The 17,754-nt window shown below is 38.7% G+C and overlaps 1 protein-coding gene across 2 annotated transcripts; it reads left to right on the top strand.

Annotated features, from left to right (window-relative positions):
* Positions 1 to 3,890: 3,890 nt before the first annotated feature.
* Positions 3,891 to 15,947, top strand: COX18 (cytochrome c oxidase assembly factor COX18). 2 transcript variants are annotated; one of them, XM_059067215.2, is made up of 6 exons: positions 3,891 to 4,381; positions 4,972 to 5,072; positions 7,112 to 7,275; positions 7,977 to 8,098; positions 9,676 to 9,783; positions 14,191 to 15,947. In XM_059067215.2, the coding sequence occupies exons 1-6, from the start codon at positions 3,911 to 3,913 to the stop codon at positions 14,362 to 14,364; spliced, it is 1,140 nt and encodes a 379-aa protein (XP_058923198.2). In that variant the 5' UTR covers positions 3,891 to 3,910; the 3' UTR covers positions 14,365 to 15,947. The 2 variants fall into 2 exon arrangements, with proteins under 2 accessions (XP_058923198.2, XP_058923197.1); XM_059067214.2 differs by having other exon boundaries at positions 4,025 to 4,381; positions 7,974 to 8,098.
* The last annotated feature ends 1,807 nt before the right edge of the window (positions 15,948 to 17,754 follow it).

Genomic DNA, 17,754 nt, shown 5'->3' with positions numbered 1-17,754 from the left:
TGGGCCCGTGAGCCATGGCCGCTGAGCCTGCGCGTCCAGAGCCTGTGCTCCACAAAGGGAGAGGCCACAACAGTGAGAGGCCCGCATACCGCAAAAAAAGAAAAGAAAAGGAAAAAAAAACCCTATATATATATATATATATATATATAATTTTATTTTAAAGCTACAGGACAGGGGAGTATTGATTGGAATGTTCCTTATTTAGTTTTGGGGATCAGGCTTGTTAAATACAATACCATGGTTCTAGAAGTCTGTAGTAGGAACATTTTTCAAATACATTTTTTATATTTCAGATGGAATGCAGTGCACTTTTATTTGAACAATAAAAAAACAATCTTTTGAGACCATGCAGGTCTTTTTTTTTCCCCCTTTTTGAAAGTATGTGGTATGTATAATTGCAGACTATGTAAGGTATTTCTTTTCTCTTATTCTTTTAAGAAGCAGCTTAACTCTTGGACATAACAGGTTAGTTCACACCTTAAATCCCCAAATAGTTAATATCCCAATTATTGTGTAATCTGTTTATACCAACCATTCCATTTTAGAGATAATTTTGTTTACTTGTGCCAAGAGAATCCCCATTTCATGCCTTTTCAACATATATTTCAACGTATACCAATATATTCAAAAAAGTAATTTTAGTATTCATGTGATATTTACCCCTTCTGTTCCCTGTTACTGTAAAGTTAAATCATTTTATTTTATTAGTAATTGAAAATTAATTTTTTTTGGTAATTACTATACTTAGTCATTTTTCTTCTCAGGAAAAAGAAGGAGGTAAATAGTTCACTAACTTCCTGTCTTGTTTTTCATGAAAATATTATTCCATTTTTCTTTTGATTCAAATGACCTAATACACATTTCATAAAAACTATTTTGCACAATAGTTTGCACAATAGTGAATATGTTATTCACTTTAGTTCTAAAACAGTACAAAGGGTTAAACTGGAAATCTCGCATTACAGAACAGAACATTTAAAGAATGACAAAACTTTCAAATAACAAATTTTTAAATCAGGATTATTTCAAAATGATTAAAATATCAAAGGAAAACCATTACACTGTTTTTCATTACTAATATGGAGATTCAGTATTCCAGTACTCAACATATTTTGACTTTACATAAATGTATCTATTCAGATGTCTTTTAATATTAATGTTTGGGACACTTACATTATACTTTGTAAATTCTGGATGCTCCTGAATCTCTTTGGAAATATATATAGCCTATTGATAAATGCTTAAACAAGTCACAACACTTAATTAACTGGTGTTATTGTGAATTAACTGGTGTTATTGTGAATCAACTGGTGTTAATTCCAGGTGACTGGAATTTAGGGTGAGAGCATCATTAGTGCTTTAATACTTAATCTACTGTGATACACACACCTTGATTGCAAAAATACCATCACTTACCATTTGGGGTAAGTGAATATAGAGAAAAATGTGCCACTGTGGCTTAGAAATTCTTAGAAATAAGAATTTCTTTATGTGACACTTGGAATGTAGGACTAATAGATGTGTTACAAGGGGTCTCATATTAGACTTCTACCTTTAAATGAATTCACACTTTTGAAAAGTAAAAGCCAATTTTGCATGCTCAGTACTTAAAAATCAATGATAAGATAATAAGAGAGGATATTTTTTAATGAGAGAAAAAACCTAATTCTACATTAGGTATCTTTGGTTTTAAGAAGTAACGTATTAAAGAAATAGGAAAAAGAGAAGAAATTAAATCTGATTCCCAGGAAACACTAACAACTCCTTGTGAAAATCTCCTTTAAAGTCAAACATTTCAGAAGGCATATATGTTCGAAATGAGAAATTTAAATGACTACATATATACAGTTTATGTATAATAGCCTACATTCATATTTTGACCTCCATTCCTATGTTCAGCACAGCAATGGATAAGAATTTCAGAAACTTTAGAAAGTAAATAAAATATAGTCTCTGTTTTTAAGGAGTTTAAATAAAATTAAGAAAAAAGTGTGATGTAGTAAGAATAAAAGACAGGAATAGGCTAATAATGTTGAACTTTTAAAAAATGTTTAGTATGTCCATTTGCAAAGTACATGATTTCATTTGGCTGGTTTGCCCAATATTTGCATGGTCATTTTGTACTGTACTCTGCAACTCAAAAGATAAAATGTATCACAATGTTTGTTACCAGTACATACATATACATGAGTGCTAACACTTCTTTCGCATTGGGCTTTATAATTGACAAATACTTTTCCCAACATTCTCTACCAAGTAGACAGCCAGTTCTGATCATCCTCATTACTCAAATTTTAAAATGTATGTTTATGAAATTAGCAAGTTAAATATTCATAAATTTTATTTACATCACAATATTCAAACTTAAAACAATGGAACATTTGTAAATGAGAATGTAATTTGTGACCCCAAAATGTAGCAGAAAGGGTGGACCTTTCTGCTACTGGTTGAAGAGGTCCCAGTTCCAACTCCTGATAACAGCTCAACAGAAGGAAGTCTTAGGAGTTTGAGGAATAGCTTGACAAACTCTTGATTTAAATTATATGAACAGTGAATGCATAAATATGAATTTTTCACTTTAGGATCTTTATCCTTTAATCTCCTTTTCTCCTGGATATCAAAAGATCAGATTCCCTAAGCTTATGTGCCACTGTGGAAGGGCCAACTCCTAATGTCATCAGTTCTCTGGGAGAAGAGGAATGCAGCAGCATAGAAGTTGCTTCTTTACTCTCACAATCTTTAGGCCAAGATATTTCCCTCTAAAATTCCTTTCCACTTTAAATCAGTAGTCAGTATTGCTTGTTTTAACTTGACAAACGAATAGGGAGATAGATTTTTACCTTTAAAAAGGAAATTCTATGTATAACATATATTGGGATGTGTGTATTAACATTCAAAAATTCATGCATGATTTTATCAGCCAATTTGAAGGAAGATGACTTCCAGAATCCAGAGGAAAGGGTATATCTGGTACCCCTGGGTAGGTGCATAATGAAGCTTCAGTTTGACATTACCCCAACATTGGTTGGAGCCATCGTTTTAATCAACGTTTTATTCCTCACAACACAATTTGGCCTCTAGGTGTAGGGGTGACCCTTCTTTTAGGAAACTCCTTCATGTCATTCCCGTGTTTGCTTTTGCCAGGAACAGAAAGCCCCAAATTAGTCCATGTATATTTTGCCTATTCCTTTTAACCAGAAGACACCTAATGTTGCTGTTCAGGCTCTTGAAAGCTTATATAGGATATATGTTAAGCCCCAGTAAAGAATTCACCGCGCTGCCAGTGATAATTCCCCTTAACTCAGGAGATGGTACTTTACCCTTAACATAAGGTGTTTTGCTGCTCTTTATGATGAAAGAAAACACTTAAGTTGGGTCTGAAAATGTCTTATTAGGACAGATGAGCCAATTAAATCTTTATACCACAGACTAAACCATGCCTAGTGCATAAAGGTTGTTGATTAAAACAATCCAGAAACGTGCCTCTCTCCAAACTGGCATTTCAGCAACATGTTGACTCCTGGGTAGTATATTCTATCTCAATCTCTAGCGGAAGCAATTGGGGCGCACAAAAAGACGTGGGGGACTACCTCCTGATCACATAAGGTAAAACTTAAACCGTGACCCGATTAGTTTAAGTGAAAAAGAACGGAAAGGCACAACCCGAAGACCAGCTTTAGAAGGTGAGCGCTTCACAGAAACCACCTCTTCCAGCCCAGGGCAGCAAGCCCCGCCCTCGAATTTGCAACTCCGGTCGAGCCTCTGAGGAGCTCCACCGCAGCACCGCGAAAGTTTCGTGTGTGTGCAGTAGGATTGCTTAGTGCCGCGTGGGAAAGGCGGGACTTCCCTACCTCCTGCGTCATCTCTAGTGCGACGCAAGACGTCACTGGTGTGACGGGGAAAGTCAATTATGGCTGCCGGCGGGCTCCCGCCATCTTTACGCCCGGGGTTGCCGGCGCATGCGCGTAGCGGCCTCGGTGGAGCGGTAAGCGTAGCTAGTCCGTGTCGTCCGCGTGTTGGATACAGTCGTGTGCAAGAGATGCTGTGCCGGCTTAACGTTAGGTGGCTGCAGCCGCGGCCTGCCCTGCAGCTCCGGGGCTTGGGCCCACCGGTCGCACCGGCCCCCACCAGTGGCGTCAAGCCCTCCGCTCTGCCACTGTGGGCGGTGGCATCAGTCTCTGCAGTTGGCCCGAGCGGCGCGGGTGGCTGGTATGAAGCCCTGGCTACGTCGGCGCCGGTGAAGGGCGCCGAGGACGTACTGCTCTTTGCGCACACCGCCTCGGGCCTGCCCTGGTGGGGCAGCATTCTCCTCACCACCGTGGCCCTGCGCGGCGCTGTTACGTTGCCCCTGGCTGCCTACCAGAACTACATCCTGGCCAAGGTGAGGGGCGCCGAGCCGTTCATGGACCCGCTTCGGTGGTGAGGAGTGGTCGACGTCTACCCGGGGCTTAAGGTCCCCAGGTACTCCCGGAGTGCTTAGTCATCAGTACAAGTAAGGCAGTGAGCTACTTTACAAAAAGGAATTAACACAGAGCAGAAGTAAATGCAATTTTTGGTGGCTCTGTGACTGCCACAGAGCATATAAAAGATTCTTAATAGACTTCTGTTTCCTCAGTTGACATTACTGGGAAATCCAGGAATTGAAACATTAAAGTGCAGAGTGTAGTTCTTATATAATCCTTATAATAACCCTGTGAAGTAGGTGCTGATATACATTTTATATATGAGAGAACAGGACTTTAGAGGTTAAATAATTTGTCCAAGATAATACTGATGTACAAGCTGGAGTTTGAATTTGGTTGCAACTGAGGAAATCTTAAGTTAACATCTTATACGCAGACTTAGGGTTTCTTGACATGACCAGTAAACCACATTTTTAAATGAGCTGAGGGAATAGAGAATGAAATTATGAATGTTATGAATAAATATCTTTTATGTTCTCATTACAAAGTCTGCTTTTTCTTTAGCTAGGTGGAAAATTTGCAGCCAGAAATAAAAAACATTGCAAGGCATCTTAACCAAGACGTTGCAGTTCGTGCAAATCAGTTGGGGTGGTCCAAAAGAGCTGCGAGGTAAGCTAATTCTGTGCATATAAGACCATGAAAATATATATACATATATATAATATATAAGTGATATTTATTATAGGTTTTGGTTTTCTGTAGCTTTAGCAGCAAAGTAGTTCTTTTTTTCTCTTTAATATTTTAATAAGTTTATGTGGCATGGTAGTTTTATATACTGGACCGAAAGCAAAAAAAATAGGGAAACAAGAGGAGAGAGTTCCTTGTCCTTAAGGGACTTCAAGCTACTGAAAAAGACAGATATGTAATCAAATAATGACTGAACTAAGTACTGTACAAAAGATCATGTACAAGGAGTTGGGTCATCACGGAAAGTTAGGAAAGGCTTCACAGGATGAAGATACTGTGACAGTTGTTGGGATTTTTGTCAACAAATGATACTGGTTATTTACAGACTTGACCTTTTGACAACATACAGCAGGTAGTAGCCCAAAGGAATGGGAAGGTAGAAAGTATGAATGCCATGGTAAAAGCAACTGGATAGGCAAGGTGTTGTCATTCTGCTCTGGTTACTCTGTGTAGGTATCTGCCTGGGCTCTTAGAAAGCCCTTGCCCCATGACACAGTTCTATGCCTACAGTCATCCACTAGGAGCTTCTAAGTCCATCTCCTTCTATCAGCCTAAGCTAGTTCTGCTTAGTCAGTTTCCCAAATTCTGATCCTTACTAGACTGTGAAAAAGTGTTCACCAGTTCACAGCGATGAGAAAAATAAGGGTTTTTTAGTATGAATATGTAATATATATATATAGCTTTCCATATATTTTTATCTATATAGGTGTAAATTTGCCAACTATCTTCGGTATGAAATTGTGTCCTTCTTTATATAGAGTGAAAAAGATCTGACATTTAAAAAAAATCATTTTTACAGCTTAATGTCTTTACTTGCTAAAACAAAGTTGGTAAACCTGTAGTTTTGAAGTTTTACTGATCAGGGAAATCTGAGGACTACAGCTCTAGGCCAGAAGAACAGATTAGTAGCTGCTCACCTGGGTTATAAATGCAGCCTAGACAAGACTGTGGCACCTTGCTTATGCAGCACTGGCAGGATGATTGTCCAGACACATCCTTTAAACAGATGAGTGGCTTTCTAGGAACACATATCTGAGGTTTCCTGCATTTTCAATGGAGCTGGGTTTTGAGGCGTGAAAGGGAGGTTGTCAGGTGAACAGCCAGGAAACTGGGCAGTCCACACAGATGATATAATAACTTCCAAAGGCATGCTGATGTGGAAATCTGATTTGTTGGATGACCCCAGTCATTCAAGGGACCAGAATATATAGGTGTCTAAAGAAAAGTAACAGGAAATAAAGTTGGAAAAGTAGGCAGAGGCTGAATTACAAAGAGCCTGCAATGTCTCCATATACTGTCTTAATTCAGTACATTATAATTTGATTAAATTCAGCAAACCTATTGAAAACCAACCTTGTACAAAACATGCTATGAGAGATTTAAAGATGAAGACCCAATACTATAGAAAGTGGGACTTAAGAACAGAAATAACTAATATGGTTAATAGAGAAACAGAGTAAGAAAGTTTTTATGAAAGAGTTGATTGAAGAGTGAAGACCATTTTGACGGGCCAAGAGCATACACAGTACAGAACCACACTGCAGGATATGTTCGGGGATCAAGTGATTGAGCTTGGCTGAAGTGGAGAGATATGAGTAAAATGTGCTTTCATCTCTAGTATTTGTGATTTAAATTGTCATCATAACCATGTTAGTAGTGAAATTTCCCTCCTCAAAGCCTAGTTTGCCAGAGATCACCAGAATCAAAGACTAGTCTGACAGTGTCAGATTTATCAAATTGTTAATGTAATTTGCGTACATTGCGAAAGAACTTTGAGTAAAAGGCTGTATTTTACTTTCGTTTAGGCAGCCCCGTGGTATAGCTTAGGACAACCAAAAATCCTGCATAAATCCTTTAGCCAGTAACCGCAGCACAGGTGTGTTTGTGCTATGGGGATGAAGCACTGCTAGTAGTCAAATGACATTTTCTCCTTTCCCTTTTTCCCTCTTCCCTCAAACTAGGCTCACTTATCTAAAGACTATGCGGAGGCTTGTTTCAGAGCTGTATGTTCGGGATAACTGCCACCCTTTCAAAGCCACTGTGTTGGTCTGGATTCAGCTTCCAATGTGGATATTCATGTCTGTTGCTCTCCGGAATTTTAGCACAGGGGAAACGCATTCAGAAGGTAGTTATTATTGAAGTCTGTTTCACCCAAATAAGTTTTCTAACATTGTCTTTGTACTCTTAAAAAAAAGAAAAAAAACAATCAAAAACTAAAAAACATCCATACTTCTCATAACTAGAATACACTTTTATCATCTCCCTTACAAGGGTATAGAATTTAAAATATTAAGTGTAAAGCAAACTAGGTGTGTTGAGAAAACAAATCAATCTAGGAAGGACGTCAACTAGTACTGCTTCTTGGAGGTCATGATAAAATCAGTGTTATAATTCCATAATACGGTTTCCTGGCCAAGAATTTTTTCTATTTATAAATTTAAGAAGCCAGAAAAGCTTTCACAGTTATAAGTGTAAACATTAATTAAGAAAGGTTATAAACTAAAGGGCTTGTTTTTTACTTTCATTTAAAGGCATTTCTAACCAGAAAGTAATCTAAATAGACTTGAAAGAAAGTCTGGTTTTTAAAATTTTTTTAAATTTAAGTCTGAAAAGATTACTGCTACATATCTTTATTGTCTCTACATCTATTTACTACAGAAAGCTTCTTGCCTCTTTCTCAGTACAGCAAGAACTAACTTACGTTGTGGAATGAAAATAACCTGAATAAAAAGTGCAAATCTTTAGTGTGAGGAACACCTTATTGGAATTACCTCCCTCTACTATTTTAGAAATTCTTTTGTTTTACTTATAAAAATGTTTCAGCAGGTTTTTCTGTTCAGGAGCAGTTAGCTACTGGTGGGGTCCTATGGTTTCCTGACCTCACTGCCCTGGATTCCACTTGGATTCTGCCTGTCTCCATTGGTGTCATCAATTTATTAATAGTGGAGGTCAGTGGTTTTAAATGAGATTTGCTTGCCATTTAAATCATTGGGGTTTTGTTGCTGTTCTGACTTCAAATGTAAACGTATTTGAGTTGGTGGTGATAGCTCTGAGCTAAAGTTGAGACTCCTTAGTTTTGGTCGCTGATCAGCTGTTGATAAATTGTCTTAGGCCAGTTCCTTAACATCTCTGGGGGTCAGAATGCTCATAATTAAAACAAGAGAGCTGAATTAGAACATTTCCAAAATGTCTTTTAGCTTTAAGATTATATGATTCTAATACATACAGTTTTGTGATTTGCTTTTTGATAAAGACAGAAATTAAGATGCCTAATGAATCTGGTTTTCTTCCCACAATATATTGATGTTTTGTGTATATGTTTTATATGTCAATTTGTAGGTGGTCAGTACCTGACTGCCATTTATTAGTTACACAACCTTAGAAAAGTCATAGAACTTCTTTGTAAGATGGAGTGGAGAAACATACATATAAAATATGACCCCTATTCCATAAAGAACTGTTCTCAGATGCTGAGTGGAACATAGACTCTTTGAGCTAGAAGAAACCTTAGAAAAGACCTAACTCAGTTGAGATTTCACAGACCTCATATCCACTGCTCTGTTTGGGAAATCTAATACACCCCTTATTTTTTTCAGACGAGAAGAGTGAGGATGATACTCTGAGGTCTTGGGTGAAGTTTTCCTGACGAAAGACTCTATGTGTAGTCTAAGTGTGTTAGCCTAAGAGCATCTAGCACAGTTCTGTTAACGTGGTTGGTAATTAGTGAGTATTTCTTAGAAAGAATCGATGACACAGGGTCACAGTGAGTAATGTCAGTCCTCTAGTCTTTCTTTTATTCCATCTAACGACCCAGCATGCATAAGTTTAATAAAAGCCTGTTCTTACTCCATGTGCCAGGCACTATTGTAAGCAATTTACATGAATTAGCTCATTTAATTCTTAAAATAATCCTGTGATGTTGGTGCGACTATCATCCCCATTTTAAGGTGCAGAAGGTAAGGCACAGAAAGGTTGAGTAACTTGTGCAAGGTCACATAACCACTGAATGCAGGGCTGCCTTGTGAATCTAGGTAGTTTGAGTGTAGAGTCTGTGCTCATAATCATTAAGTTATGCTGCCTCTTAAATAAGATTCATAAACCATAACTGCCTTCCCTAACCTTGGTTCTTTTCCGTACTCCACGTAGCCAGATCACAAACCTTTGAGATACCTGTTAAGTTCCTTCTTTATGTCAGGTCCTGTGTTTAGGTGCTAAAAAACAAGGACAGTGATTCATACATAACACCTATCTTGAAGGGACTTCAGTTTTACAGGCAATCTTTAAAAAACACTGACTTGTAAAAATTATGCTGTGATACTGTGTAGTATAGATGAATCTCTTTATTGCTGTTACTTAAAGTTCCATTTAAGAATTTTACATAAATTTATCAGTTTTATTTTAAATTTTTATTGCTTTTCTTAAAATATAGGTAGAGGCCAGTCAAAAATCAGTTTGTATTTTAAAGCTTGTCTCATTTAATGTACATTTCAATAATCAGCATGTGTTATATATTCTACCCCTTCAGATTTTTGCTCTGCAAAAAATTGGAATGTCTCGTTTCCAGACATATATTACGTACTTTGTTCGTGCAGTATCAGTGTTGATGATTCCAATTGCAGCGACAGTACCTTCAGTGAGTAAGCACCAGTATTGCGTGAAGCATGTGCTAAATATAAATCTTCTGTTTCTAGCTTAGACTGGCTGGGATTCTGCCTCTTCTGTTGAGCTTCCTCTGACTACTCAATCCCTTACTGGTTTCTGGGTTTCTGTAGTAACGAATCTACTGTCTCTATCACCAAGTGACGTCTCAATATTTCTTGGGGGATTGGTTAATCTTCCTTTACGTGAATGTCTTAACCATCCTATTAAACCAAACTCCTTTTCCTCTTTTTTTCTTTTTTTTTTTTTTAATCTTGCAAAGTACCTGACACAGTACTATGAACGTAGTATTTGCTCTGTTTGATTAACTGATATATTGAATTCTTTCTGTCTTCATAGACTAGTCCAAGGAATTTTAGCACTGAAAAAAGAAACAAAACTTTGTGCTAGGTTTGTATGGGTTCATATGTAATATTGTTTTATCTCATAACAGTTTTATGAGATACATATACTTGTCCCTATATATATGTAATTAAACTTTTATAGAAATAGAAAAAGAGATGTTATATTTGCAGTTATTTCATAATTTTAGCCTTTTGCTTCCATGGATACTTCAGTGCTAAGATGGGTAAAGCTATGTCAGGTATAGAGCTGTCTTAGCTCAGAGCCAGCATGTAGACCATAAAGTAGTAGTCATTTGTTGCTGGTAGTTAGAGTTATATCATTTATATAAAAGTACTTTATAGGACTTGTCTTAGGAATCTGAAATAGTATGTTTTCATCATAAAAAATGTGAATTAAATATTTGGTTTTTTTAAGACACATTTATTCAGCATCATGATCAGACTATTACATTTAGCAATCAATAGCATGGGTGCAAAAAAAAAAAAAAAGTCACAGTGGAAACCTTTGTTAGAATGCTTTACACTTTCCACAGAACAGAAACTGAAATAACCTGTTATACACTTAGTCACAAATACAGTTCTCAAGTTTTTTTGCCCATACACATGAGTATTGTCTAAAACATGTCTTCTTTGTAGTATCTAGGCCCTGCTACCACTGTGCTTGGCTGAGTTCACAAATCTGTTGTAGCCTGTAGCTTCCCTGTCACTTCTCTGGCTATACTCTCCTGCTGAGCTTTGTTTCCTGGCAGTAATTACAGCCTCCTGCCACTGCCAGAGCTCCTGCTGCTGCTGGAACCGCCATAGCCACCTTGGTTTTATCGTTTGACGAAGTATTGGCCTCTGCCACCATAAAGGCGAGAACTTCTGCCTCCAAAGTTTCCTCCTTTCATCAGTCCAGAATTTGAAGATTGACTGTTGTAAATGCCAAAATCATTGTAGCTTCCGCCACCTCTGTAATTGCTTCCGTCATTACCAAATCCATTATAGCCATCCCCACTGCCACCATATCCCCCACCAGCGTGGCTGCCACGAAAGCCACCTCGACCACTGAAGTTTCCTCTGGCTGGATGAAGCACTAGCCATCTCTTGCTGAGATAGGGCTTTCCGTACTTCACAGCTGTGGCCATTCACAGTGTGGTATTTCTGAATGAAAGTCTTGTCTATGGAGTCATGGTCACCAAAGGTTACGAAAAGCAAAGTCTCTCTTTTTGCCGCTGCCTTGGTTAGTCATGATTTCAGTCACTTCAGTTTTCCCATACTGTTCAGAATACTCTCTTAGGTGATGTTCTTCAATGTCTTCTTTAATGCCACCAACAAAAATCTTTTTCACAGTTAAGTGGGCACCAGGTCTTTGAGAGTCTTCTCTTGAGATGGCCCTCTTTGGTTCCCCAACTCGCCCATCCACCTCGTGTGGCCTTGCCTTCATGGCCACGTCCACCTCCTCCACGGTGGCATATACTTGACAAACCCGAAGCCTCGGGAGTGCCTGGTGTTTGGATCCCTTGTTACCACACAGTCTGTGAGCATTCCCCTTGGCTGAAAATGGCTCCCCAGACTCTCATCGGTTTCAAAGCTCAAAGCTCAAACCGCCGATGAAGAGCTTCTGCAGATGTTCGGGCTCTTTGGGAGACTCCGACTTACACATGATGGCCGTAGATGGGGGAGACTTCAACGATGATTACTTGGCAGTGTCCATGGGCTCAATTAAATGTTAAATGTTTTTAAGTTGTCACTTAGACATAGTACCATCATTAATCCTGTGTAAAATAAGTTTCCTTGTTTCTAAAATAGACACCATAATGTCTGTGAGAATTAATGAAATGACAAGTGTCTATTATAGTAGTTTTCATGTAATAATAATATTGTTATAAAATACTCTGTAAAAACAGAACAATACAAATTCACTACATTTCTAAGGAGAAATAATACCAATTGTAACTGAAGAAACCCCCAGATCAAGTAAAATAGGAGCAGTAAAGTTGTAGTGAGAGGTTGGATTCAAAGTGAGTAACAGATCTGAAAAACATTCTTTTTTTTTTTTAAGCTTTTTTTTTTTTAACTTATTTATTTTTGTCTGTGTTGGGTCTTTGTTGCTGTGGGCGGGATTTCTCTAGTTGCAGCGAGTGGGGGCTACTCTTGGTTGCGATGCGCAGACTTCTCATTGTGACTGCGGTGGCTTCTCTTGTTGTGGAGCGTGGGCTGTAGGTGTGCGGGCTCAGTAGTTGTGGCTCGCGGGCTTTAGAGCGCAGGCTCAGAAGTTGTGGCGCGTGGGCTTAGTTGCTTCCCAGCATGTGGGATCTTCTCAGACCAGGGCTCGAACCCGGGTCCCCTGCACTGGCAGGTAGATTCTTAACCACTGCGCCACCAGGGAAGCCCTGAAAAACAGTGTCTTAAGTACCCCAAAATTCATTCTCTCAAATACAGGAAATTCTGAATTAGGTAATTTAATGTAGAGCTGATGTAGCGTCCCTGTGAAGACTTGAGAAAGGCAGCCTGCTTCTCTCTCAGTGCTGCATCGTCCACAGCCGGTAATGGTCTTGAAGGCCGCAGGATAGTCACGATGGCCACTGGAGTTTGTTACCTTGCGAGAATAGTAAAAAGGTTCCTCAAACGCAGTCAGCCCCTTTCAGGACCCTGGCCAGGTGCCCCACCAAACACTGAGCTTCCATCTTAAATATGTGGCTGTACCTAACTGCAGAAGAGGTTGGGAAGGATAGCCTTCTTTTTCTTTTTTTTAGATGGCAGTATACCCGGCTGAAAATTAGTATTTTTTTTTTACTAAGGAAGAAGAATGATACTTAGGAGGCAGTTTTTAGTCTGACGTAGTTGAGGCTCAGGATACTCTTTGCTTTGTGGATAAGTTTGATGATGGTAGTTAATATTTATTCAGCATTAACATTGTACCAGGCCCTTTTTAAAATCATTTACATATATTAGTACACATACTTCTCCCAACAATGCACTGAAGTAGGAGCTATTATAATCTGCACTTTACTGCTGAGGAAACTGAAGCACAGAGAGGTTAAGTAACTCATCAAGGTTACTCATCTTTTAAGTGGCAGAGTCTAACACACATCCAGGCAGTTTGGCTCTTACTCTTAACTACTGTGCTAACCTGCCTTTAAGGATGTATTGCTTACTGCCCTTAAAAACTTGCTCTGGAACAAATGCAAATGCTTAATATGGGCGACATACTGTGCTTACCATTCTACCTGAATTTTCTCATTTATTCCTCACAGCATCTCTTGGAGGTGGGTACAGTTCTGTCCCCGTTTTATAGAAGAGAAAACTGAAACAAGAAAAATAACGTACCCAGAGTTAAATAAATAGATTTCAAACTCAGGCAATTTGACTCTGGGACCTGGATTCAACCACCACATGGTCTTGCCTCTGGGGACTGATTACCTTCTAATGCCAAAGAAAGGTTTGGGAAAGATGTATGTATGTATGGGAATGTCTTGAGAGGCGGCAGAACTTAGTCTTTGACCTAAATAAGTCAATCTGAATGGTAGTAAAAAAGAGTTGAAGATAATGCTGAGACTGTCTCAGGAAAAGGCAAAGATAATGCAGTCCTGACTACACTTAGAAACTGGTTAGTGGGAAACATTTGGAAGATAGGTGACTGTATATAGGTCTAGGGGGCCTAAATTTGCCATGATAAATGGCCGTGCCCCCAGTAGCGTACTTTCAATGTAGCAGCCTGTCAAGACTCTTGGTGGGGAAAAAGTATACCTAACTGCCAGAGACGGAGGTGAGATCTCTCTTGGACCTCTGTGGGAGCTGTTCTCTGTCATCCACTTTCTGTCATGAATACCTCTCCTTTCTGTTTCTTTTCACTTTTGAGTCTTCCTTTAAACTTTCTTACCTATCTATTAGATCTGTCAGGTATCTAATAGCTACTGAAGGTCTTGGTCAGTCCTCGTGTACTTATATTTACAGAGATTGTAATTTTTTTTTATTGCCTACCTATTTCTAGACCTTGGTGTCCTTGGAGAATGGAGAGATGCTAACTTTCACGTCCTTTCTTCTCTTTACAGTCAATTGTTCTCTACTGGTTATGCTCCAGCCTCATGGGCCTTTCACAGAACTTGCTGCTACGTTCTCCTAGATTTCGCCAGCTTTGTCGAATACCGTTGACCAAATCAGATTCAGACACTCCTTATAAAGACCTCTTTGCTGCCTTTTACGCCAAGTTCATTTCAAGAAAATGACATACTTTCTAGTAATTTTGAAACAATTACAAGTTTCACTGTTATTGTATATAGAAGATTTAGAAATTCAGATATGGTTTAATTTGTTTTTTAAAATCATGAGCTCTGTGAAGTACTGTGGATTATGATATAATCCAGATATATTTGACAGTACTTAAAATCTTTTAAGTGCTAAAAATGTAGTATGTTCAATTATATAAAAGTGGGATCAAAGTGTCGGGCCCTGTTCTCTACCGGTATACCCAGAAAGCCTATCCTTCATATCTGTTTCACCTAAGACCTTCCACAACCCCAGTTAAGAACTGATGAAATAAAATTCATGTTTTATGGCAAGATGAGAAAAGTTTAAACATAAATTTTTTCTTTGTCCCTTTGGGCCTCCTCCCTCCCCTTTAGCAGGTATTGTGCATCTGCATTAACCAGAGCTCTTTAGGAGATGACATTCCTTAATCTCATTAAGGGACACTGACTCTTAGGAGATAACCTTCCTTCTTGTAAGGGACCATGATGACTCATGACCCACTATTTGCTTTGTACCTGTAGGCCTGGATTGTGTAAACCATTAATAATACATCGTATGACATAAACCCTTTGTCTCAAAAACGTACATAACTGTGCTTTGACCCCTAATTGGCAGAACAGTCCCCAGAGCTTTGTGAAAGTCTGCCTCTCAGATTATAATCCTCAAATTGGCTTGAAAATTTTCCATTTTTTTCTTAAACTGTTGATGAATTTTTCTGTTGACAGGACTGTACATAAAAGCACTTTGATCCTGGTTGATTCCTGTCCATAGGAACCACAAGGCCTGGCAGTTACCACACACAAAAAAATTACCAGCTGAGGAATGGCAGCAAAAGAGATTAAACCAAGAAAGCACTTTCACACAGAAACCTTGCCTAGTTCTTAGAGCAGTAACTTTTGCTTTGCTGTAACTTGAACATGAGAGAGATCCGACACAACTGTCCCAAAGGAATATGTAACAAGAGAACCCTGTTCCCTTGCATTCTCACTGACTACCTTCTTGACAGCCCAGTTTTTACGTAAGTTTTGCAAGATAGTCTTACCTTTAATTGCCTAGGCCTATACTGCTGATTTTCTTCTGTAAAATGAGGACTTCCGGGTGTTTGAGAACAAAAACCTTGATGGAAAGACCTTAAAATCAAAATAAATGCTTTAAGAAAGCAGTCCGGCTTCCCTGGTGGCACAGTGGTTAAGAATCCACCTGCTGGGCTTCCCTGGTGGCGCAGTGGTTGAGAGTCCGCCTGCCAATGCAGGGGACGCGGGTTCGTGCCCCGGTCCGGGAGGATCCCACATGCTGTGGAGCAACTAAGCCTGTGTGCCACAACTACTGAGCCTGCGCTCTAGAGCCCATGAGCCACAACTACTGAGCCTGCGTGCTGCAACTGCTGAAGCCCACATGCCTAGAGCCCGTGCTCCACAACAAGAGAAGCCACTGCAATGAGAAGCCTGCGCACCACAACTAACAGTAGCTCCCGCTCAACACAGCTAGCGAAAGCCTGTGCGCAGCAACAAAGATCCAGTGCAGCCAAAGATAAATATAAATAAATAATAAAATTTTTTTGAAAAGCAGCCACTGTTATTGAGTTTTTCTGTCTAAGGCAACAAAAAAGAAATTTCTATCCTTGAAAGTCCCTGCTAGACTCCAGAGGGCCAAGAATTTCTTGAAAAAGAAGCCTCTGGGGAAAATGCCCCATTTCCATCTTATCTATTTTGAGAAAATTTTACGGTCATGCTCCTCTTCCTTTGTATCCCTGATATAGCAGTTATATTTGTTTTTCCTTAGTTGAGAAGGCAGAGCAGTGTATTTAATTTAGCTTTGGTTTTTGTCTTCTGGCTAAATTTTTGCTCTCCGGGGAAACTTAAAACTGGAATATGAAATATACCTAACTATATCCCTTTCATTGCAGCTGCATATCTGCATGTTCCAACGGTAGTACAATTGATAATTTGAGGAATTTCTTCTAATTATAACCTCAAACTTCCTGGCTTTTCTGTGGGTGATGGATGCTTCTGAGGGTAAGGAGTATTAAAAATATGAATTCTGTATCTGAGAGAATTAACAGCTTCTTATTCCATGTTATTCAAAATGTGTCCCATGTGTTGCTATAGGTAGGAAACTCCTTTTGTGGTTTCATTATAGAAGCTTCAGTTGTGCTTTTATGAGTTTTCAAATACAGATGTTCCATTTGGGGATGCAAGTGAAAACCAGAAATTCCCATTTAAAATTACAGTCACAACCAAGTAGAGATTTTAAAATGAAATATCTTCTTCCTTATCTTTAACTTTCACCTATCTACATCATAATGTTACTTTATTTTAAAATACAGTCAATCCTCATTATTCACAGTTTCATATTTGTGAATTCACCTGCTCACTAAAATTTATTTGTAAAATGCTCGTGATGTTTTTGCTGTTACTAGCAGACATGTGGCTGCACGCTCAGAGCAGCAAAAAATTTGAGACCAGTGCACACATTCCCAGCAACAGTCAAATTAGGTGACACTGCGTTTTGTTTCAGCTCTCATACTGTAAACGTGTCCTTCTTGTGGTCTATGTAGTGCCATGTTTTTCTCATTTTTACACTTTTTGGTGATGATTTCTCTGTTTAAGATGGCCCCCAAGCAGTAAGTACAAGAAGACTGTGATGTCCTCGCAGAGAAATATGTGTTATGTAATAAGCCTCTTTCCAGTGTGAGTTACAGTGCTACTGGCCATGAGTTCAGTGTTAGTGAATCAACAATATATATTAGATAAGATGTCTTTAAACAGAAACACACATAGGACGTGATTATGTCTTGATTGGTTGATGAAATTGGCTGTTGTGACCAAAGGCTTGAAGGAACCTAACTCTGAATTTCCTCTAGGAGTGATGGGTGGCTTTATAGAACAAAACTACCGTGAATAATGAGAATTGAATGTATTTCAGCCTATGCCACACAGTTTTCTAGTCATATGATGGTTTAAATCAGGCATCCTTAAATTGAGGACCCATGGGCCACAAATCTAGCTCACTGCCCTTTTTTGTACAGCCTGAAAGCCTAGAATAGTTTTTACATTCTTAAATGATTGAAAAAAAATGAAAAGATTATATTTTTTGACACATAAAAATTATATGAAGTTCACATTTCAGTGTTTTACTGGAGCACAGCCATGTTTGTTTATGTATTGTCTGTGACTTTCATGCTTCAAATGCAGAGCTGAGTGGTTGTGACAGAGATTTTATGTCACAGTGCTTCATACTCTGCTCAGCACACAGGTCTTAGTGATGCAATTATAACTCCACAGCATTTCATGTGTACTGCCCTACTGTGATATTTTATTTTTTATTACCAGTTCATATACAGTCAAAATAAGAAAAGTGGATTTCAA

The sequence above is a fragment of the Kogia breviceps genome, chromosome 6, assembly GCF_026419965.1.
Source record: "Kogia breviceps isolate mKogBre1 chromosome 6, mKogBre1 haplotype 1, whole genome shotgun sequence".
Taxonomy (NCBI): domain Eukaryota; kingdom Metazoa; phylum Chordata; class Mammalia; order Artiodactyla; family Physeteridae; genus Kogia; species Kogia breviceps.
Note: the sequence above shows the minus strand (reverse complement) of the source record. Positions and strands in the feature narration are given on the sequence as shown.

Excerpts from the sequence above, each read along its gene's own strand:
- COX18 (XM_059067215.2), top strand. The coding sequence starts at position 3,911 with ATGGCTGCCGGCGGGCTCCCGCCATCTTTACGCCCGGGGTTGCCGGCG. Across the intron at positions 4,382-4,971 it reads AGAACTACATCCTGGCCAAG|GTGGAAAATTTGCAGCCAGA; the intron begins GTGAGGGGCGCC and ends TTCTTTAGCTAG. Across the intron at positions 7,276-7,976 it reads AGGGGAAACGCATTCAGAAG|GTTTTTCTGTTCAGGAGCAG; the intron begins GTAGTTATTATT and ends ATGTTTCAGCAG.